The 24,249-nt window shown below is 48.0% G+C and overlaps 1 protein-coding gene across 6 annotated transcripts in view; it reads left to right on the forward strand.

The window, feature by feature from the left end:
- clec16a (C-type lectin domain containing 16A) overlaps positions 1-23,950 on the forward strand; it is a 57,051-nt gene extending 33,101 nt beyond the window's left edge. For 3 of the 6 annotated variants that reach the window (XM_064315909.1, XM_064315910.1, XM_064315913.1), the window contains 6 exons: positions 820-940; positions 5,304-5,455; positions 5,726-5,930; positions 7,795-7,962; positions 13,943-14,092; positions 21,206-23,950. In XM_064315909.1, coding sequence (XP_064171979.1) covers positions 820-940; positions 5,304-5,455; positions 5,726-5,930; positions 7,795-7,962; positions 13,943-14,092; positions 21,206-21,570 — 1,161 coding nt within the window. In that variant the 3' untranslated portion in view covers positions 21,571-23,950. Of the gene's footprint in view, positions 1-819; positions 941-5,303; positions 5,456-5,725; positions 5,931-7,794; positions 7,963-13,942; positions 14,093-19,598; positions 19,708-21,205 lie in introns of all 6 variants that reach the window. The other 3 variants (XR_010326807.1, XM_064315912.1, XM_064315911.1) reach the window with 3 other exon arrangements.
- Positions 23,951-24,249: the final 299 nt, after the last annotated feature.

A 24,249-nucleotide genomic window follows, 5' to 3' on the forward strand; every position in this document is an offset into this window, starting at 1 on the left:
TTTGGGCTGCATATGGACTGCATTACACTGACCTAGCAGACTCACAGAAGTGGAGAACGTCTGTGGTGTTCTCAGGAAATGCAATATCTCCAGGAAGGCACAGAAGACACATTTATAATCATTAAGTGTAATGTTAACCAACAGTGATGAAATAAAAATTTCACTGTTGTATAACTGAAATGGCTGTAAAGTTGGTCTAGCAGGTGAATAACTGAACTGGCTGTAACGTTGGTGTATAACTGAAATGGGTGTAAAGTTGGTGTAGCAGGTAAATAACTGAAATGGCTGTAAAGTTGGTGTAGCAGGTGAATAACTGAAATGGCTGTAAAGTTGGTGTATAACTGAAATGGCTGTAAAGTTGGTGTATAACTGAAATGGCAATGGTGAAAGTTTTGTGTGTATAACTGAAATGGCTGTAAAGTTGGTGTATAACTGAAATGGCTGTAAAGTTGGTGTATAACTGAAATGGATGTAAAGTTGGTGAAAATAATCAATTGTGAATACCTGAATGTCTGTAAAGTTGGTGTATAACTGAAATGGCTGTAAAGTTGGTGTATAACTGAAATGGCTGTAAAGTTGGTGTAGCTGAAATGCTTAAATGAAATGGCTGTAAAGTTGGTGTACTGAACTGAAATGGTGATGAAAGTTGGTGTATAACTGAAATGGCTGTAAAGTTGGTGTATAACTGAAATGGCTGTAAAGTTGGTGTATAACTGAAATGGCTGTAAAGTTGGTGTATAACTGAAATGGCTGTAAAGTTGGTGTATAACTGAAATGGCTGTAAAGTTGGTGTATAACTGAAATGCTGTCTCCCTGCAGGCGATCCGGGTGTTCTTCATGCTGCGCTCGCTGTCGCTGCACCTGCAGGAGGAGCCGGAGACCCAGCTGCCCCTCACCCGCCCCGAGGACCTGATCAAGACCGACGACGTGCTGGACCTGAGTGAGTCCTGGAGCAGCAGCGCCCCCTCTGACCACACCGCTAAATAACGCTCACTGCACCCCATCAACCCCCTGCACGCCCTCTGTCACACCACCTATACACCACACCCTTCTTACTCCCTCCCAGAAACACCTCACCCCCTCTTGAAATGCCCCCCCCCCAACACCCTCCTCGAGCCTGACTGATGGGCCTGGATTATGTTCTCGCACTGACTGACCGACATGACGATATACACACACAAGAATAATAATGACCGCCTTCGGTATCATGAACTGAAACCACTGCAGAGAATCTCTGCCTTTTTGATATCAGGCACAGTTAGGTGTGAGGGAATTGTTACAGCTGTAAAAGAAGTTCTACAGTATAGATAACAGGTAGGTGGGGGGGGAGGGGGGAAATTGGAGCGTCAAAGTCATTCGGGTCGCCGCCATTGTTGATGACTCTGGCCGCGGCAGCCCCAGGCTGCTCCCCCGCTTCTGCCCGTGCTTTGACCTCATCCACACGTTTGCACAGGCATCACCGCCCCGGAGCGCGCGCGCCTGCCCACCGCCGACCTTTTCTGCTCAACTCTCGCTTTTACCATGTCATCGCCTTGGCTACAGTCGCTTAGGAAACATAAACAGGTTGACTTGTCTTTGACACTGAAGCTCCTGCCCAACACCCCCCTTCCCCCCCCCGGATCATTAACGCCTCTTTCACAGTCAATGAGTCTTGCACAAATGCTCGGCTTAGTTCCAGCCAGCCGTTTTGCAGACGCTCGTGTCCGTGTCATTTGCTTAGCCTCTGCTTTGCATACGCTAGTTTTCTTTCACTTTCCCAGGCTTTCTGTTTTCTGACGCTACCTGTACGTGAAGTGTACTGTACAGAGCATGTGGCCTGTATTTTATGTGAAGTAATAATGAAAATGTGACAGAATCGGTGTGGTTATGAGGAATCGGGTTTTGTGTGACTCGACTAAAGAAACCTGCGTAGTATTCTGGCTTTGTGTCAGTGGCCGTGGCCATGCTCTTTGAGCTGTGGAGAGTTTGTTGTATTGTCTCGGGGGTGAGTCATATTCTCCTCCTCGCGGGATTGGTTCCCGCTGTTGCCGTGGGCGGTGATGCTGTTCCTGGCACGACCCACGGGTTCAGAGCAAACGGTGGGCCGGCCCTCTCTAGGTGGGTAGGCGGACGGGAGGGTCGGGGGCGGGATTGGCTCTACCTCACTTCCTGCCTAATTTCCCTTGCTCTCGTACCAGGCCTCCACGGCTCCTCTCTGGCCTGTTCTGACACGGTTATGGTCGGTGTGGTAATTTATGAGTCGCCATTGTCTTTCCTTCTTAACTGCCTCCCTGCTCCAGTGCATTTCTGGCCCCTGGCCAAAACTTTCCTGATTAAATTATTCTTGTGTATAATTTTTTTTGGTCTGGAGCCACAGCAGGCCTGGGAGGCTGATAAGATAAGATAAGGAAAGACAAGGGCATTTAAAACACTGTGATAAATGACCGTTTCGACTGCATCCGATGTTTACCCTGCACGGACTCAAGATAGGCACAAGATAGTGAGTCCGTCAATGATGGGAATTTTTTTTAGCTGAGAGGTGCGCTCACGCCCTCTTATCTGCGTGTTTCCACCCGGCGGCTGCACGTTCAGAGACACCCGGCCTTCAAAAAAGAGCGGCTGCTGAAATCCATGACGTTGGCCAGGCAACGAAAAGCTAACTTCTTCTTTCTGTATCTCCCAATGATAAAGAGTTTATTCCCCCGGCCCCCCCATACCGCCCCCCCGCCCACCCCCCCCACCCCCACGCCCCCGGGTCATTAGCCGTAGCCGATCGTGTGAGCTGTAGCCGCACCGCGCGGCCGAACGTGACCCGAATCCCGGCCGCGCTCTCGGCGGCGTGCGCGCCGTGCGGCGCGTTGGAGAAAGCGGCGCTCGGCCTGGGAGACGGACGCCCTGCTCTGCCGTCGGTCGGCGGACGCGGCGGACGCGGCGTTCACCTCTCTCGCCCACTGTCGTGTTGGCACGTGCTCCGCACCGCAGTCGGGTCAGCCCAGTTCCTGCTCCCTTACCCGCCGGAGACTGCAGACCCGCCTGCTTGCGCTGCGCCTTGGCTCGGCTAACGCCCGACTCCGTTTGTTATGGGTGTACTAGCCCTGCCCGTGCTGCGTATAGCGCTGTATTTGACAGTTAAAGCGCTATACCCACAGTGCACCCCCACGTTCGAGTTTGGGGACCACCCCCCCCCCCACTTCACCAAGAACCTGTTGTGGTGCAGTGTGGGGTCGTCTGTTGTGGCGTGCAGCAACGGAGGCTAGAGCCAGGAGCCCTATACAGTCACTCACCCCACACACACACTCCACCACACAGTTCTTTCACTCCTTCAGGAAATAGGAAATGACACCCACTGACACCAAGACTTATCTTGAACATTTTTAACATCTGGTGCTGGTAAATGCCCTTCAAACTATGCCAAGAAACAATATCATTTTGCCACAAAATGAATTTACAAAAAGTTCACCCCAGTTCTGAGTCACCACAGTTCTCTGAAGCACATGCACACAAACACACACACAGGCACACAAACACACACGCATACACACACACACAGAGTATAAGCTAAGCAGACGTGACAGAAACGTACAAAAAGAGAGAACCACTGGTGCCACTGTCTGAGACATTGCAGACCATGGTCAAGTGTGTTTCAATAGGAAGTGAAGTTAGCGGGAAATAAAAAGTTACAGTTTATTATGGGGCTCCATGCGTGTGGTCCAAACACGAACGCTGAGTCACTCGCGTCGTCTGGTCGATTCTGTCCCTGACCACTTCCACTCTGCAGTGCCTCAGATTCAGCCCAGGGGGCACTGCTCTCTGAGCAGCTGCTCTCTTTTCAGGGCGTAGCCAGTCTTGTTCGCCTAGACGTTCAGTCCGGTTGGAGCCCAGTTTGGGTTCAGTTTGACGTCAGGCCGAGCAGGCCTGGAGAAATGTCCCCAGGATGAAACTTGAAATTTCCAGGAGCAGGACGTCGGTCGATTTCTTGCTTTATGCGGAAGGCCTGTCCACAAATTCCTCACGGTCAGCCGTGGTTGTGCTCCTCTCTCCTCCGTGAGGACGGCATAACTGCGGTCCTGTCCCTCCCTTTCCAATCGGGCCACTGGCATCTGGGTCAAATGCTGTAAAAACCCCAGATCTGCTTCTCGTTGGCCTGGCTGGTGCCGAGTGGTTGGCCTGGGGAACGTCTGGACGGGCGTGTTCAGCCTCACACCCGCTGCGTTAAGCTGGTTCAGGAGAATCCTTGCTTAGATGGCGGTTCCTTGCTGTAAAAAAAAAAAAAGGATGGTAAGCAAATTTGTTGCATGATAATATAGAACATTTAAAGAGCTTATTGCATCATACCGACCTCAGCAAAGGTGCGCTGTCAGCTGCTTCCCAGTGTGGCGGCTCAGTCAGACGCAGTAACGTGGAATCCGGGCGTGGTTTCCCTTTAATGTGGTGAGGCTTTTTAAAGAGAGCCGCTTCCCCAGAGAGGAAGTTTCCAGGGAATTTCGCAGCAAGTAAAATCCGTCGGCGCCGGGGGGGGGGGTGGGGGGTGCGCCTTTCTGATCCTTTCTATAAAAAATAAAAATTTAAATAAAATAATAAAAGAAATTCTGCCCCAGTATCTGTGTGGACCTGACGTGCCCCTGCACGCAAATAAAAATGCCATTTTTGGCGGGATTGGTGCTCAGCGTTCCACTGAACGTCTCACGGGTCGCCGAGGTTAAATGTGGGAAAACTTTGGAATGTGGGAAAATTGGGGCTGATGATTTTCTTTTGTATGTTTTTTTTTTTTTTGCGCAGATCAACTCCGTAGCCAGCTCAGGGTCACAGGGAATCAAACTGGTAGCATCCCAGCATCTCCGTTCCAGAGCCAACACTTTGCTCTTTGTTCACTTTGTTCAAACGTTTTTTGTTCAGTTGTCTGTCTGATTTTTGTGAAACCACGGATTGATCTGTGGGGTTGGGAGGGAGGGAGGGTGACTGTTGATAAGGCAGAACCCAGGTGTGATAGATATCAGCTGGTCTTGATGTGCGTGCAGTAAGTTAAAGAAGGTGGAAAAACAAACCACAGGTTCGGCAGCCATCCCAGTCTGGTGGATCCCTCTGTGCATCTTCCCTGAAATGGTTTGTGGTTCTGGGATCCTGTGAACATCTGTGTGCAGCTTTTCATGCACTTTTAATAAAGTCTGCATTTCTTTGGTATATTTCTCTTTGGCGAGTAACAGTGTGTATTTCCCGGGCGCACGTCTGATTGGCAGCTAATGGTGTTCGGGGGTGTGCTTTTGATTGGCGGACAGTGTGTGCTAATGAATTGGTGGTTAACCTTGCGCACTTGTGATTGGCAGATAACAGCGACCTGATCGCCTGTATGGTGGTGTCGAAAGATGGCAGCCAGGCCCAGCGCTTCCTGGCGGTGGACATCTACCAGATGAGCTTGGTGGAGCCGGAGACCAAGCGCCTGGGCTGGGGCGTGGTCAAGTTCGCTGGCCTCCTGCAGGTAACCGTGGCGATTTTGCGGAGGGCTCCAGCTGTGGTCTTCACCTGTGTCCCAGTGACAGGCGGCAGTGTGTGATGAATGCAGTTCAAGGGCTAAAAGCAAAGAAAGCATCTCAGACAACAGTGTTCTGAAATACACTGACGTACTACAAAGTAAAAAGTGTCTGCGCCTCTGTGTGTGTTTCTCTCTGTGTCTGTCTGTCTGTCTGTCTGTGTGTGTGTGTGTGTGTGCGTGTGTGTGCGCGCTTGTGCGTGTTTGTGTTTTTCCCAGGACATGCAGGTGTCCGGTGTGGAGGACGACAGCAGGGCTCTGAGCATCATAATCCACAAGCCCACCTCCAACCCGCACGCCAAGCCCTTCCCCATCCTGCAGGCCACCTTCATCTTCGCCGACCACATCCGCTGCATCATCGCCAAGCAGCGGCTGGCCAAGGGCCGCATCCAGGCGCGCCGCATGAAGATGCAGAGGATCGCAGGTGAGGAGCCCCGCCCCCTTCTGCCCTGTCACCGCGTGCTGTAGCCACGGAGATGCAGTAGAACGTTCCCTGGCTGCTTTCCCCTCTGAGCCAGAGTTCATCTTCATCTCAGCACGATGCTTCTGTGTTACTCATGTGACTTGCTGCTTGCCGTCCGGCCAGTTACAGAGAATCCTGAAGCTACTATTGCAAAGAGCAGGATTTTGAGGGGGATGTTTTTTTTAAATGTGTGACTCACCCCTGTCGACTGATTCATGTTTTACGATCAAAGATTATTTTTATTTTTTTTGGGCAAATCCCCACGGCATTGCACTTTTCAAAAAATAAATAAACAAATCGGCTTGGACACACTCCAGAATGTACTGCCTGACTGGCACCGAAACGCAACACAGAAAAGGGACTCCCTCCAAAAACTGGGAGTTAATGCCCTGACCGTTGTTTCCTGCAATGACTTGGCTGCATTTTGGGAATGCTTTTGGCATTCTGGGTGTTTATGGCCATGTCTCTGGTTATTATAAGTTTGTGGCCAAGCCAAAATGAGCTTGTTTTGCATGTCAAAGACCTGCCATGCCCCTTTTTTGTGAAGCTTTCCCTTTGCTGCATACAGTGTAACATATTTATGGTCATTTAAAAATGATAATGGCTTGAATGAAATGTAAAAACCTGCTGAATCTGGATGCGCTGTTATGACCTTTGACACATTTTAACCCCCAAAACATGCGCAAAACCTCCATGGCTCTGGCAGGGAAATGTAGTATAGCTGTGAAAGGGCGATGGCCTTAGTGTGTGTGTATGTGTGTGTGTGTGGGCTTGTGTATGGTTGTGTGGCTGTGTTGCAGTGGTGTGCTTGTGTATGCTGTGTGTGCTTGTGTATGGTGTGTGTGGCTTGTGTACATGGTGTGTGGTGTGTGCTTGGTATGTGTGTGTGTGTGTCTGTGTGTGTGTGTGTATGCTGTGTGCGTATGCTGTGTGTGTGTGCTTGTGTATGCATGTGTGCGTGTGCCTCCATGTGCTTGTGTATGTGTGTGTGTGTGCTTGTGTATGCGTGTGTGTGTGCTTGTGTATGCATGTGTGTGTGTGTGCTTGTGTTGCTTGTGTTGCTGTGTGTGTGTGTGTGCTGTGTTGCATGTTGGTGTGTGTGTTGTGTGGTGTGTGTGCTGTGGCTTGGTGTGTGTACGTTGGTGTATGTGTGGGTGTGTGCTTGTGTATGCGTGTGTGTGTGCGTCCGTGTGCTTGTGTATGCGTGTGTGTGCTTGTGTGTGCGTGTGCTTGTGTATGCGTGTGTGTGTGCGCTTGTGTATGCGTGTTTGTGTGTGTGCTTGTGTATGCGTGTGTGCGTGTGCGTCCGTGTGCTTGTGGACTTAAGAGCTCCTGTATTTGTTCTGCGTAGAACAGTTGAACTATTTTTAGACCCCTGGGTAAATGTTCCATTTGTGACATGCAAATTTGGCAGTCTCCGACAATCCCAATGTGTCTTTTCGGCAGGGCGTGGGAAGACAGGTGTGCGTTCTGGTTCTGCCAATCACCCTGGCCTGATTAGGGAATTGGCTGTGTTTGCCAGCGCTGATTCAGCTCGCAGAGTAGACCACATTAAACCATTTTTCCAGTTATCGGCAATCATCAATGAGCTCATCAATAAATGCAGTGAAAATAATGTTGCTTAATTGATTTATGGGTATAATTAAGATCCAGAGGTGCCATGAAATTCAGAAGCCGACGTGGCCTTTCAGGAATAGAGTTCTCTGCCGGAGCAGAAGAGAAGCAGACGCCGCTGGAGCCTGGAATGCGGGTGCGACTCGGATGTGAGCACAGCAGGGAAAATGATTTTTACTCCCTCTCCTCTCTCCCCCCCCCCCCTCCCCAGCGCTCCTGGACCTGCCCGTCCAGCCCTCCTCGGATGTTCTGGGTTTCGGAGGGGGTGCAGCCTCCTGCTCCCAGCAGCTGCCCTTCCGCTTCTACGACCAGGCCCGCCGCGGGCTCACTGACCCCAGCGTCCAGCGCTCCGTCTTCGCCTCCGTCGACAAAGTGCCAGGTAATGCCTTCGCACAGGTAATGCCTTCGCACAGGTAATGCCTTCGCACAGGTAATGCCTTCGCACAGGTAATGCCTTCGCACAAGTAATGGCCTCACAGAGGTGATGCCTTTGCACAGGTAACGTCTTTGTGCAGATTATGCCTTTGCACAGGTAACGCGTTCGCACGGGTAACAGCGTCACAGGTAACATCCTTACTTTGGTAACAGCGTCACACAGGTGAACCGGGGCATGGAGGCTCTGGTAGCACCGCAGGGGCGGAGTGCCAGGTGAATCCCGTGGGCAGGTAAGGCCTGCCGCCGCTGGGCCGCGGAGGTGTCGGCAGGTTCACAACTGTGTCCGTTCCCTGTCGGGCACTGCCGGCGTACCTTTAAATCAGGAAGGCCAAATTATGGGATAGCGCCTAAGGCGTGAGCCGCAGAGGCGTGGCCCAGGACGAGGCCAGCGGTGCGGTTTGACGGGAAACGAGCGCCCTTTTGTGTCCGTACACCGCACGCCCCAGGCGAGAGGGAAATCCCAGAGCCGTCGGAGCGGGACGTCCGGCCGCCGCTTCGGGGGGGGAGGTCGGGGGAATGCCGGGGCAGACGGGCGGGACGGCGTACGGGCGTATGGGAGGGAGAATTCGAGGCGTGCGCGTTTTGCTCTGGCGGTGAGGCGTGTCACACACGCCACCTTTCTTTCGCTTGTGCGTCTGCCTGACGCGCGTCTGCAGATTGTGCTTCAGATTGCCTGCTGGCTCCAGTGTTTGGGACTTTCATTGAGAGAGATTCCAAGAAACATAGATTCATTTTCACTTTTTCTTTTTTTGGCAGACACATATATATATATATATGGCCATAGTGGCTTCTCTTTACTCTTGTATAGCTTATTTGTATTTTATTCAGTATCCCTGCAATTGTGAAAAACGGGATCCGTTTGACTTCTTTATACTAGCTTTAAAATAAGCACATCAGTTGGCAACCTTGGTAGGATGGTCATCTTCATTCTCCTGTTCTGATCTTCTGAGAAATGCACTCTTATTGCGTCTGCTCAGAAGTTTGTTGTAGCAGTGTCGTCCTTGTCAGTCATCATATATGAAATGTAGTACAATGAAAGTAATTGCACACAGACGCATACACACAGACACACGCACAAGAAACACATCTATAGATTTGTACAGCTGCATATTTCTTGATGCCACTAATACAGTACCTGAAGGCCTTGACTTTGGATGTAAGCCAATGTGGCACACTGCCACTCTCCTCACTGCCTGACCATATATCCAAATGACAGCTGGGAGTTCTCTTTGAAGCACTTTTGGAACTGTTGACGAAGCTGCCTGTGGTTCTTGCAAACAAAAGCAAATTTTTTAAAAAGAACTCTCAATGACCAAGTCCTTGTAAAACACAACCACACCACACCCCCCCCCACCCCCCCCCCCCCCCCCAAGAACACACACAATACCTGGGCTCGCACGCATGCCTGCAATCGCACATGCACAAACACGCTCATAATCTACAATTACTAATCACTGCTAATGTGCACTCATTATTCCTTTAGCTCATTGTTCCTTTAATGCAATTTCCCCCACCGATATTTCTGTCTTATTGTGTGTGTGTGTGTGTGTTTATATTATTACTTTTTCTTACTGTGACCACTCTAATGTGTGCGCACACACACACTCACACAATCTGTTAAGTGTGTGAGATTTCAATGCATTTCAGTGGAGATCCTTAGAATAATAACAATTACAATAAAAACGAATACAATCCCTGCACATGTACACAAACACACACACAGTCTTTCTCTCTTACCATATTTGGGGAATATACAACAATATGAATTCACTCATAACCTAAATTCAGAAACACATTCACACTTGGTGTCCCTTTCACGGCTTCCAAATCATACAACCTCCAGATGAACCGATAGTATTTACAAACTGTGAGCTCTGAAGTGCCTTGTTTTGTCTGTATTTGGGTATTTTATCCCTTTGCGCTCTGCTTAGAAGTGCACACACTGTTACCATATGATGTCATCACACCGATCAGGTTCTATCTTACATTGCACCCATCTCATTCATTCCACTTCCAGAATGGATAACATGCAAGCAAGGTTAATGCCTGGAAACCATGGAGGAAAGATTTTAGTTGAGGATTTCCGGTATCTAGGATGTTACCAGGTGGTTAATATGTGATTAATGGCGACTACTGGGTGGCTGCTTAATCTACACTAGATGGTTGCTAGGGTGTCGCTAGAAGATTGCTAGGGTGCTGCTAGGTAATTACAGATGGGTGTGATTGCTAGGGTGTCACCAGGTCGTTACTATAGTGATTACAAGTGCTTGCTAGGGTGTCACCAGGTGGTTACTAGGGCATTACTAACTGGTTCCTAGGGTGTCGCTAATTGTTTGCTAGGGTATATGAGTTTGTTGCTTGGGTATCACAAGATGGCTGTTAGGGTGCCCGTAGGTGAATATAAGAATGTGGCTACGTAATTACAGGCAGTTGCTAGAATTTTACTTGGTGGTCACTTTAGTGATTACTCTGTTGTTGCTAGGGTTACTAGGTGATTACAAGTGGTTGCTCGAGTTTTTGTTAGTTGCTAAGGTGTCGATAGGCGGTTGTTAGGGGCCACTAGGGTCTGAGGGATCATAGTGTGCAGAATTGGTTAGGTAATCCTAAAGATGACCCGTATTCATTGTTATGAAGAAAACTGTGTATTAAATGAAAGGGGCACAAAATATTTAAATATAAAATGTATTGATATTCAAAAGCTATTTCTGTTCGGAAGATCTCTGCTTTTCTCATTTTTGTGTCATTAAACCTATGTAAGCATTTTTAAACAATCGAGACAATGCTTGTCACCTGTGGAAAGTTATGTTTCAGATCTGATGTGGTTCCAGAAGGACACTGGCAGTTCTCTTATTTTTGGTTGCTAGTCACTTCATTGATAAAAGATCTGCACTCAACATGATTCGCTAAGAGGAGGCTAAAACATTTCATGATTTTACATACGGTGTGATAGCTGGCTGATGCCAGTTTTTTACATCTCAGTCTATAGTATCGCCACAAGTGATCAGAAACTGTCTTCTGGTATGCTGTTAACGAGTACTTGGCTCATGGCAGCAAATCAAAAAAGAATTCTGAAACTTTTTTTGTAAGATGAAGCTTAAAGACATTTAAGCAAATTGCCTTCCTTGACTGTCATTAGTACGTAGCATTTGACAAATTAACCTTTGAGTGATCAATGAGTGAATAATTTTCTGTGACTCACAAAATTAAACCTACATTCAACGTGTCTGACGTCCATTGAGATACGTGATTTTTTGTAAAATAAATTGCTATCAGTGTACCAAAATTATGTTCATGTACACTAAAAGGGAAACAAAGGTTGAGGAAAAATGCACTGTGTTCCATAAACGTTATTCTGTGGTCAATTTTTTTTTCCTCAAGATTACAATGGGCAATGATCTAGACCAGATGTCACTCTAGCTAGCAAAATTAGTTTTGATCAGATTATCTTCTTTCATCCTGCTTCTTTTTCAAGTTTCATAAAACTGAAGTTATGAAATTACAGCTGAACAGTGAATATTCTGCTGTCATTAATTGTTATCGCTCATCTACATTGACATTCTTGAAGTTCCCCCTGAGAAAAAAAAAAAATGAAGTTATTCTATATTCAGTTTGTTTATTTACAGTTTAATCCTAAGAGCAGGGATCTGTAGCCCTGGTCCTGGAGAGCCACAGTCTGCTGGCTTTTCTCTTCAGCTTAAAAGTAGCAGCCAGTTCAGAGCCGAGTGTCTGTTACTGATCCACTAAAACAGTTGATTGCACAAAGTAAGTGTGCCAATAACAAAAACAAGCACACGCTGCAGCTCTCCGAGATCAGGGTTATGGACTTCTGGCATTGGGACAGAAATGGTGGGGGGGCGTGCTTCTAGGCACTAACCTCAGCCTCGAGTTGAAACCCAGTTTGAGAACCTTGCAGGGGCAGCAATTGTTACAATCCTTTTTTTCTTTTCTTTTTTAAAGCCATTAACCGCATCAGTCAAACACAAGATCGTTTTTCGCCAGAAGAAACTGCACATATTTTCTCTTAATAGATGTTTAATTTAATGGAGGGTGTAGGCCTTTGTTTGACTTTAGCTGTGTACACACTGGTAGGATGTGTTAACAATTGGTTCTCTGGAATATGCCTCACAGGGGGAATGAGGGGGCAGGTCAGGACAGGACAAGCTAATTTCTTCAGACACGAGAAGTGGTCTTAAATGGCAACGTGCAGATTTAAGATAGAAATATCTCAACCTTGTGAGCAAAATAGAAATAAAGAAAAATAAAAATGTCTGTTGAGGTTTTTGGCAAATTGGTCCCAAAATACTCTAGGTCAGGGGTGGCCAACCCAGGTCCTGGAGAGCTGCAGGGTCTGCTGGTTTTTGTTTTTACTCAGCACTTAATTGATCAGTTAAAGCAGTTGATTACACAGTTAACTCACCACACCTGTTTCCTTTGTCTAAGTGGTTGTTGTATTTATGGTGAAAACAAAAACCAGCAGACCCTGCGGCTCCCCAGGACCGGGGTTGGCCACCCCTGCTCTAGGTCATTTGATGATTGATTGTTTGTTTTTTTTTAATGCTGCAATTCTGTTGGGCTGTGGAGAAGGTTGTCATTGGGATAATGTGGGATAAGGAATTGACTGGTTTGATTTATTACGTGTGGTGTGACAACAAAAACCAGCACTCCCTGCAGCTCTCCAGGGTCTAGGAACCTTGATTCCAGGAGTAGTGCTTGAATAACATGTCCCAGAAACATCTAAACTTTGCTTCTTGGCCTGGGAAAATTAAGAGAAAAAAGAAGGTACATGGCTGATCAGAAACAGATGGCCTTATAACGACTTAACCCCCCACCCCCCCTTAGGTTTAAGTATGTTACTGAGCATTGGAAATAAACAGCTGCTTCTATCTGTCATTTCCAACTGCCCTAAGAGGCAAACCCAGAGGTGCCGCACCCAACTAGCACTAATCCCTCAACAAATCCCTAATGAACATACAGCCTGTGGGTCCAGTTTGGGAGCTATGGCAGCCCAAGAGGATCGCCTGGGCAAACCAGCCAGTGGCTGTGCTCGTCTTTTCAGTACCTGTGGCACCAGCTGTTCTGTCAGAGCGGTCAGGTTCTACGCCCATTTTGGTGGTGACCTGCGGTTTTTGGACCTGGTTTTGCTATATCAGAGAGTATTTCTGAAAGGGGAACTAGCTGACTAATTGGAAACTTTCAGGTTGTTTTTCTGGAATTTTCTACAGCAGCAAGTTTTCAGACGACGCCATTCTGGTTCTAAGAAATGCCTTGGACACCTGCCAAACCATTAAGGGGAAACTCGTGGTTCTTGTCGTCATGTTTCACTGTGACTGAAACAGGGGGGCGTGCACGGGGTTTGTTTTGGCTGCTGCTGGTACAATGGCAGCCTCAGTGTTGAGGCATGCTGGGCCTTTGATATGCATAGCCATTCTTTCCCTGACCATATAATCATCACCCAGTTTACATGGCTTAGAAATACTCAACTCTCCAACTCAACTGCTGCATGGTTGCTGTGTGGTTGCTGGGAGGTATCTGGGTGGTTGCTGTGTGGTTGCTGGGGGGTTGCTGGGTAGTTGCAGGATGGGTATCGAGTGATTGCAGGGAGGTGTCTGGGTGGTTGCTGTGTGGTTGCTGGGGGGTTGCTGGGTAGTTGCAGGATGGGTACTGAGTGATTGCAGGGAGGTGTCTGAGTGGTTGCTGTGTGGTTGCTGGGGGGTTGCTGGGTAGTTGCAGGATGGGTATTGAGTGATTGCAGGGAGGTATCTGGGTGGTTGCTGTGTGGTTGCTGGGGGGTTGCTGGGTAGTTGCAGGATGGGTACTGAGTGATTGCAGGGAGGTGTCTGAGTGGTTGGATGGTATCTGGGCGGTTGCTGGACGGTTGCTGGGAGGTTGTGAACACGCGGTGTGGTTCTGCCTGTGCTTTCCAGGGTTCGCGGTGGCGCAGTGTGTGAGCCAGCACAGCCCCTCCCCCCTGTCCTCGCCATCCCCGCCCTCCAGCGGCAGCGCCAGTGGGAGCGGGAGCACGGGCCGCTGCGACTCGGTCACTCCCAGCACCGCCTCCGCCCAGAGCCCCTCAGGTACCATCCAAAACACACCGCCCCTCAGCTACCATCCCAAACACCCCGCCCAGCACCCCTCAGGTACCATCCCAAACACCCCGCCCAGCACCCCTCAGGTACCATCCCAAACACCCGCCCAGCACCCCTCAGCTACCATCCCAAACACCCCGCCCAGCACCCCTCAGGTACCATCCCAAACACCCGCCCAGCACCCCTCAGGTACCATCCAAAACACACACCGCCCTCAGCTACCATCCAAAACACCCCACCCAGCACCCCTCAGGTACCATCCAAAACACACCGCCCCTCAGCTACCATCCAAAACACCCCACCCAGCACCCCTCAGGTACCATCCAAAACACACCGCCCCTCAGCTACCATCCAAAACACCCCGCCCAGCACCCCTCAGGTACCATCCCAAACACCCTGCCCCTCAGCTACCATCCCAAACACCCCGCCCAGCACCCCTCAGCTACCATCCCAAACACCGTGCCTCTCAGCTACCATCCCAAACACCCTGCCCCTCAGCTACCATCCCAAACACCGTGCCCCTCAGCTACCATCCCAAACACCGTGCCCCTCAGCTACCATCCCAAACACCCTGCCCCTCAGCTACCATCCCAAAACACACCGCCCCTCAGCTACCATCCCAAACACCGTGCCCCTCAGCTACCATCCCAAACACCGTGCCTCTCAGCTACCATCCCAAACACCCTGCCCCTCAGCTACCATCCCAAACACCCTGCCCACCAGCTACCATCCCAAACCACACCGCCCCTCAGCTACCATCCCAAACACCCTGCCCCTCAGCTACCATCCCAAACACCGTGCCTCTCAGCTACCATCCCAAACACTCTGCCCAGCACCCCTCAGCTACCTTCCCAAACACCCCGCCCCTCAGCTACCATCTCAAACACACCGCCCCACACCACAGCTATATTTTTATTTTATTATTTTTTAATTGTTTTGGACTGAAACAGTTTTCTGTCAGAAGACTCAATCCTCAGCCTTTCATGCTTATTGCTGTGTTCCTTGTATGATGACTATCCCTATTGTGTCTTTGCGAGCAAGTGTCTGGGCGTTTGGTATATGTGTGTGCACGTGTGTTTGTGTTCCTGTGCACGTGATGAGTGCATGTGTATGTGCATGCCATGTTTGTGTCTGTGCATGTCTGCCTGTTTATGTTTGTCTGTGTATGTTTGTGGGGACGTGTGTGTTCACACGCGTGTGTGTGTGTATGTGCACCTGTGTGTATGTTTGTGTGTGCGTGTGTTTGGTGCGTGTGTGCGTATGTGCACCTGTGTGTATGTCTGTGCGTGCATGTGCTTTGGTGTGTGTGTGTATGTGCACCTGTGTGTATGTCTGTGCGTGCGTGTGTTTGGTGTGTGTGTGTGTGTATGTGCACCTGTGTGTATGTCTGTGCGTGCGTGTGTGCACCTGTGTGTATGTTTGTGCGTGTGTGTGCTTTGTGTGTGTATGTGCACCTGTGTGTATGTTTGTGTGTGTGTGTATGTGCACTTGTGTGTATGTTTGTGCGTGCGTGTGTTTGGTGTGTATGTGCACCTGTGTGTATGTTTGTGCGTGTGTGTGCTTTGTGTGTGTGTGTGTGTATGTGCACCTGTGTGTATGTTTGTGATGCATGTGCTTTGTGTGTGTGTATGTGCACCTGTGTGTATGTTTGTGCGTGCGTGTGTTTGTGTTGTGTGTGTGTATGTGCACCTGTGTGTATGTTTGTGCGTGCGTGCGTGTGTGTGTGTATGTTTGTCGTGCATGTGTTTGGTGCGTGTGTGTGTATGTGCACCTGTGTGTATGTTTGTGCGTGCATGTGTTTGGTGCGTGTCTGTGTATGTGCACCTGTGTGTATGTTTGTGTGTGTGTGTATGTGCACCTGTGTGTATGTTTGTGCGTGGGTGTGCTTTGTGTTGTGTGTGTGTGTGTATGTGCACCTGTGTGTATGTTTGTGCATGCATGTGCTTTGTGTGTGTGTGTGTGTGTGTGTGTGTGTGTGTGTGTGTGTGTGTGTATGTGCACCTGTGTGTATGTTTGTGCGTGCGTGTGCTTTGTGTTGTGTGTGTGTATGTGCACCTGTGTGTATGTTTGTGCGTGCGTGCGTGTGTGTGTGTGTGCGTGCATGTGTTTGGTGTGTGTGTTTGTATGTGCACCTGTGTGTATGTTTGTGCATGCATGTGTTTGGTGTGTGTGTGTGTATGTGCACCTGTGTGTATGTTTGTGCGTGTGTTGTGTGTGTGTATGTGCACCTGTGTGTATGTTTGTGCGTGTGTTGTGTGTGTGTATGTTTGTGTGTGCGTGTGTTCGGTGCGTAGTGCATGTCAGTCGCCCTGCCCTTCAGGCCACGTTGCTGTGGTATGCAGTACCTGCCCCGCCTCACGACCACCGCCGGTCCTGCTGTCATGTGTGCAGTCCTGTGCATTTTATGAAAGAATGCGATGCATTTGTGTCCAAGAAGCCAACTGCTCTTCCAGTTCTACTGCAGCGTTTAGCGTGGGAAAGTAATCCCGTAAAGATTCAGGTTCCTGCTGCATCCAGTTTTCTTTTGTGCATTTGTTTTATGGGGACATTACAGTTTATGTTGTTAACATTATATATGTACAATTTACAGTGACATGTTTAGACAAGTGCCTGGTACACTGTTTCAGTGTTTGTAGTACTAATTTGGAACACAAGATAGACCTTTAAGACAAATAACAAATGCCAATGATAATATTATGATAAACATGTGCCTGAGATGAGTAAAATGGAACTATATAAATGGGGATAATTTAAAGTCATTTTTCCTTGTATAATATAAAAGCTTGATTGCCGAAGTGTGAGGTGTGCTCTGGCATGTCTCTTGGATGAAGGTGCAGTAAAAGGGTGAATGTGGTGAAGTGTTCAGGGAGTCTGTAAGTGTCTGTTGCAGCAGGCCCTGTCTGCGTGAGCGGTGCGTTGTGACTTCCACGTTACTCTGAGTGATCACTTTCTCGCGAAGCGCCCTCCGGATTCTGTGTATAGTAACAGCTGGGCGTGATGAGTAATTACAGTCAACACCTGACCCGCCCCCCCCCGGTCCCCACCCCCTCGGGTGAGGTCACACACTCCCACATCCGTCCCCGGCTCTACTGAGAATCAGAGCATGGCTAGCCTTGCTTTGGGGAAACACCAAGAACCCCCTTTAGGCCCATATACCAGCCCCTGCTACAAAAGCCAAGCTACTGCTGACAGATCTGCCATTTCTGTCACATTCTGTGATTGATATATATATATATATATATGACCTGGGTCAGCTACATATTTAAAATATTTCACGTCATTAAAATCTAAAATCGCTCCTGCAGATCCCTGGGAATGTGGCTGAATGTTGCTGCTTATCGGTGTAAATTCTGTTCTTCTGGTAGTGCAGTTTAAATAAATAAATAAATAAATAAATAAATTTAAATTCCCTCAACGTACTCACGACTGCACTCTCTGATCTCTGTCAGTGCAGAATTCATCTCTGCAATTGCTAAAGTGCTCTGTACCTGTCCGTCAATTTATTCAAATGGTAGGTAAATGCAGAAATAATAGAAATGGGCGGTTTGAGATCTGGCAAACGAACGAACGCTCGATCTTCCCCGCACTGCGTTGGTTGAGACTTTTAAAAAGTCTGTAGCATACCATTATTCGTTGGGATGGCATTATGGGTGGATGAGTCTGTCGCTCCCTACCCACACCTGAGACACTCATTTATTTTACACTTTATTTAACCAGACAGTCCCATTGCGATATAGAATCTGTTTTGCATGAGACCTAGCCAAATTTGCATAAATGATAGAGACCGATATAGAGAGGATTTATGCCAGGAGATATAGAGATAGATATGGACGTTTTCGGTGTTTGGTTATTTGTTTCATGTGGTGATGGAGCACTGTGTGTGGTATTTGTAGCGAAAGGCCAGTTCACCAAGCCTGCCCCCTGGGGGCTTTTCAAAAGCCTATTGAACAAACGGATAACGTTCTGGCCTCGACCGGCTCCTGTCGCTACTGGTTATTCCACATATCCGGCGTCTGGACGGATTTAAAAAAGGAACCAATGAGAAATTGCCCTTAATATGGTGGATATAAATACCTTCTCAGACTGGGACAGATCTCCAAGGAGGTTAAGGGCCCTTTTGGTTTGGAGTGGATTCAGTCAGGTGTGATTTAAAGGAACGCACACACACGGAAGCTCCTGAACCGCTGCTCTCTGGTGCTTCCCCCCCCCCTCACATGAAGAAGTGTTGCGGGGGTTCAGATGGTTCTGTACATGACTGTGCGAATCCTGATTAACCTCATCTGTCTGTTCTTCCCCCTTTTTTTCACTTTGAATGGAAAGAAAGAAAAAAACTTAGAAAGAAAAAAAAAAAACTTTTCTATGTTTGTTCCATCGAGGGCTTTTCTGGAAGGTGTGGTTGTGTGGGGCTTAAAGATTTGAGTTTGTGAGGGGGATACTGGGTGGCTCATCCTGTTAAGTCACTGTTCCAGGGTTGGTTCCCCCCCCCCATGATGTGTTAAGGAATACTGGCCAGGCCAATGCTGACTGCGCTCTGAAGCTCATCAGGCACCAGCTCCTCCTCTGCTCGTTTGGACAGTATGGAAAGACTGATGTTGCATGACTCAGACAAGGCCGCCCATGACTTAGCACTGGATTTCGGGTGTGGTGTTGAGAACACATTTGAGCAATCGGATGCCTTCTTAGAAATAATAATAATAATAATAATTCAATTAAAATATTTCCCAGCAGAGCCCACTCCAAGTTCGATTCCAGAGAAAACACCGCCTGCAGGGTTATTAAAGCAAGGTCCACTTGGACCACAAATTGCAGCAAAACTTGAATTGGAACATGAGGGCATAGAAATGTATGTTTGAAGAAGTTCACCTTACGGTCTCGACCAGAGCTGGGGAAAGTTCCACAGTATGGGTCAGTTCCATTTTAATTTAGTCGATTCACAAAAATGATTGAAATTCATGTATTCAAAAACCCTCATTGAATATTTTTCAATGAATCAGTTCAATTTTATTAATTTCTTGAATTGACCCCCCCTCCCCCTGAGCATAACCCTGGTCTGTGGAGTGCCAAATGTTTCGATGTTTTGGACAAAGGAAAAACCCTTACGCAGTTGGAATAATTGTAAAACTGAAAAGCTCTCTGGCTCTCCAGGAACAGGGTTGGCTGACTAAAGTTTCACCCTATCCCAGATATCCTTTTATCTTGCTTGGTGAAATGACTCCCCCAGGTCTGAAGAATCTCTTGCTTTCTTATCCAGCTGTGTGAATGGTTGCTTAGCTTCAGCTTGGCTCTGAAAGGTGAGCATACAGCCACGGTCCGTTTCCTTCTTGTCTCAGTAACCCCAGGCCTGTATTTGTAAAGCATCTCAGAAATAGGGGAAACCTGCTCTGAGATGGTCTATGAATATGGAGCGCTGTTCTTCACCCTCTGTGCCCCCACCTCCTCTCTGTGTTCCATTGTTCAGCCTTGCCCTGTGGTCTGTCCCTCTGTTCTCCTCTAGTCAGGTCTGGCAGGAAAGGAAGACGGAGGGGGTTTAGTCTGTCCGAGGCCGACAGTCGCGGCGGACGCTGGGTTTAGACCGCCGAGCAGCCGCGACCCAGGCCGACCAGGCAGGTCCACTCTGTCCCCACCGCACCAGGGCCCCGCCCCCTCCCAAATCCAACCCCAGCCCCTCCAAAAACACGCCCGCTTCATCGCTGACCCAGGCCCCACACCCCCAAACTCGACCATACCACTCCGCTCTGACTCCTGCTGTCTCCCAAACCTGACTCCACCTCCCACCCCAGCACCGCCCTCTCATTGCAAACTCCTCCCCCCCGTCCTGAAGAAGCCAGCGAACAGAATGGAAGGCGGGGCTATTCTTGCGTAGTATAGACTTTTGCAAAATATAATAAAATGTACAAATTATTTTTATTTTAATATTATTGCCATTCTATTTATTTGAATATTTAATATATGGATACAAATATGCCATACTTAAATTTACAAATAAAAATGTTTTAATTAAAAAATGTATAAATGAATGTAATTTAAGTATGCACATAATAGTGCCACTGTATCCTGTATCAGTCGCAGCTGAGCTTGTATGAAGGTACTGCTAAGATACAGCAATCAGAAATACCAAGTTTCTTTTTCCCTCTTATGGAGATTTTGTTAAACAGGTTTTGTGAAAAGAGATTTTACTGGCTTAATTAGTGCTATGATCAGGCTGGTCAAAGTTAAACAAAGATATTGCAAACAGATCTGCCACTTGGGGCCAAATCCCTTCCAGAACGTTCTGCAGTGATTTTTCCCTTCCAAAGAATAATAAACATAGTTTTCCTGCCTTCCAAGTCTCCTCTCCTGCGCTCCGTCTTTCCCATTTTATCTTTTTTTTTTTCTTCTTTCGTCCTCATCTGCTTGCCATTACTTTTATCCCTTGTTCCTCGGATGTTCTTTCTTTTTGTGACCTCATTTTTTTTTCATCCTATTGTGATTTGTTTGTTCATTTGTGTTGTTTCATAAAATTAATTTAATAATACGGTGGATGCTTTTGCTGCTGCTGATGATTTTCTTATTTTTAATTTTGGTATTTTTTTTCCCCCCCCCCCCCCCCCCCCCCCCAGAGGTTTTGGCTCCCATCGCTCTCATGTGTGTTCACACCCCCCCGCCTTACTCCTGGGTCTGTTACCGCCTGTAAAGTGAATTGTTTCGTCAGCCATCTTGTCTTTTCCCGCTGCCTCCGTGACCCATTTTCCCCCAGCATTCACAAAGTGGCTTCCTTGTTCGGTTCCTCTGGCGGGGAGGCTGTCACAGTCACGGCTTTGTTCAGGAGTGCCACTCAGGCACCGCAGTGCTTAAAGTACTTCTCCAAAACGATATCAGATCACATACCTCAGGCACCTGTTCTGCACCCTCAGAACAAGCATGCATTGTTCAGGGCATTGTGTAGTTTAGAGACACAGGGACAGGAATGGGCCTCCAACCACATTCTTGGCCCAGCTGTAGCTCAGTTAGCAGAAGCAGATTGTTTTGTGGTCCACCTTGTCAGCAAGTGACTTGACGTCCCCTGTTGTGTTGTTTGTTCCCTCCCTCTCCCCCTTCGCTCTGCTGTTTCCATGGGAACAGACGATGCAGCATTCCTGGACCGGACCCCCAACGAGGCGGAACAAGGGGGGGACAGCGCGGACTCCGCCCCCGCTGCTGAGACTGCCCTTCCCGTGACCCCGCCCCTGGCCCTGGCCCCCAGCCTCACCCCCACCCCCCAGCCCACCATCTCCCTCCTTTCGGACGATAATGGCGACACCCTCAGCGTGGAGTCGCTGACCCTGCTGCCCCCCGCCGACCCCACCCGCCTCCGCAGCTTCAGCACACAGTCCTCCCGGGAGGAGGAGCTTCCCCGGGCGGGGCCCGCTGAGGACACGCCCCCCACAGCCACACACACCCCTCCCCCTACAGAAGCAGACAGCCAGGAGCAGCAGTCGGAGGAATAAAATGGAGGTCCATCGTAAGAGGACTCAGCCCCCCCCCCCCAATGCTGTGAGTTATGGGTGTGGCCCTGAGTTCCCCCCCATCACACTCACTTTCCTTAGCTCTCATGGCTAAAGACTTCTGTTGTGTAAATACTAAAAACAGGAGTGACTGAAGCTGGGCTCACACACTGTCTGTGCTTAATTCAGTTTGTCCTTTCTTTCTTTTGTTTCCTTCTTTATTTTCTGTCTACTCATTTACCGGACTGAATTTCTGCTTTTTTTTTTTTTTTTTTTACATAAACCGGGGGAAAGGGTCACTTGATGTGTTAAACTTTTAGACATGAGTCACCACCCATGTTCCCCTCCCTTTTTTGTTGTTTTTTTATTTGTTGTGCATCAGATGAACCTTTCTGATCTTCTGTGAATGAGAGGTGAAAGCACAGCATTGGTTCGCGCCACTGTCTCTTCTTTCCAGCACGGTGCTTTTTTTCCTACAGCTGTGAGCGTGAGCGTTTCTGTACAATAAACATGGCCGATGGAGGCGGAGCTGTGCTGGGTTTTACCAGTCGCACTCTATGAATGTACCGAAGTCTCTTTATGCAGGTCTTAAAGCGATTTGTACAACTTTAGCGCAAGTCAAAGGTCACAACAGCCCCAAGGGGTTGCTCTCCTAAGAGGGGAAAACCCAGGGATGGTGTTCATTTGGATTCACAGGTAACATGGCTTTTTCACTATGTGTATTTGTGGTTCAGATCATCCGAAGTGACGCTTTCACAGTATACATTTCTGGCTATAAACTGACTTTTTTTTTTTGGGACACTTCCAATGAAATCCAGGCCCTGGGTTGGTTTTGATAACTTTTTTCAGAGAACTATCCCAGGGGGCCTTTGTGAATAGTGACCCGTATCTTGACTGGAGATTTGTGAGTCGTTCATCTGAACTAACGAGAAATGTGTATGCAGTAAACCCATGTGTTTTTTTTTTTGTTTTTTTTTTTTTTGGTCAGGAGCGGATATCCGCCTTTCCCCCGATAGCTAATGAGTCTGCTGCGGGACTCTTTCCACAGAAATATGAGTTATGTGGAACTCTTGAGTCTGGGGAATGAAGAACAGGAAGCGGAGATCTTTTTTTTCTCTCTCTCTTTTTAGCTGTCGCTCTCCGCTGTGCAACTCAGAGAGCGACAAGCTTTTTCGCCTCCCTGACGTGACTGAAGATCAAAGGCATTTTTCCCCATACTTCCATAAACACTCTTCCACTTCCATGTGGTTTTTCCTTCAAAACCCGCTTATCCCTAGACTTGCGTGCTCCTCTGTTCTTGCACGGAAACCATAATGAGAAAAGTTCTGGGAAAATATGTCCCAGGTTCTGGTTTCAGTTTCATCTGCCTCCGTCAGTGGAATGTTTTTTTAATTTGAATCTGCTCACCGTTGACCAAAAGGCCTTTCGTGTTTGTTTAGATGATAATGCTTTCAGTGTGACTGCATTTTATTTTCCCAAGAAAAGCTGCAGCCTACTGAAAGCACACATTGGCAAACACTTGGACACTGACTTCTCGCATTCTACTCACGGTGCAAAAACAAAACACAGCTCTCCGTTTGAAGGTAGTCACTGTGTGTCCAGATTTGCTGATGTTGAACTTCTCACTCACTCTTTCCCTTTGAGAGCCACAGGGCCTGCTGGTTTGTGTTGTTACTGAGTACTTATCTGATGCATTAATGCAGCTGATTACACCACTCACTCGCCTCACCTGGATTACTGGGTCTGACTTTCACTGAATTTAAGATGAAAACAAAAGTCAGGAACCCTGCAGCGCTCAAAGGTTAAATAATATTTATGGGAGTATGAGGATTCATGAAACCACTCATGGGCAGGGCTGCATTATATGGCTAATTTATGCCAATCATGAGTTTTGCTGTGGAGAACAACGCGCTTTTAATTGGTTCAAAGGATTCAAAAGAGTTTTTGCTCCACCCTTTACAACAACCCCTGTTCTAGCCGTACCTGCCAGCTGCCAGACTGATGGTGAAGGGTTGCTCCTTAGGGTCAGTTTCTGCTGAAGGATGTGCATCTAACAAGACCCCGAGTGTTTTTGAGGAGAAGGGAATGCTCAGCCCATGAACAGCGCTCAGTCGCACAGTTCTGCATACACTGGCGTTTAACGAGCAAAAACGATAGCAATACTCAACACTCAGCCACCTCTACTCTGGGTGTGGCAGTATTTTCCACTCTGTAAATAATGTCCTTCTTTAAAAAAATGTGGTGATAATAATACTAATAATGAAATGGTAGTTTGTGGTTCTGTGTGTTTTTATGTTCTGTAAATTGCATCTGGTTTTAATCAGTTATTCATAAATGATAAATGAACATTGTTACAAAACTGCAATAAATTATTGTACTCTCACTCTATTGATCTGCGTAGCTTCATCGCACCCTTAAAATGGCAGATGGTGGAAAAAAAATCTACAGAAAAAGGGAATAAATTAGAAGACAAATTAAAGCTAATCTGTAACATGTGTCTACAGGGAATAAATTAAATTAAAAGACGTTGAAAGCTAACCTGTAAAGATGTCTCTTCAGTCTGATCACGCTGAATCAGGCCACACTGACTCAGCTGTTCTGATATCCGGAGGGAGACGGTTCCAGAGCCTAGGGGCCGTGACCGAAAGCACAATTGTTCATTGTCTTCAGCCTGGAGTCTGG

Source organism: Anguilla rostrata, chromosome 17 (assembly GCF_018555375.3).
Source record: "Anguilla rostrata isolate EN2019 chromosome 17, ASM1855537v3, whole genome shotgun sequence".
Lineage (NCBI taxonomy): Eukaryota > Metazoa > Chordata > Actinopteri > Anguilliformes > Anguillidae > Anguilla > Anguilla rostrata.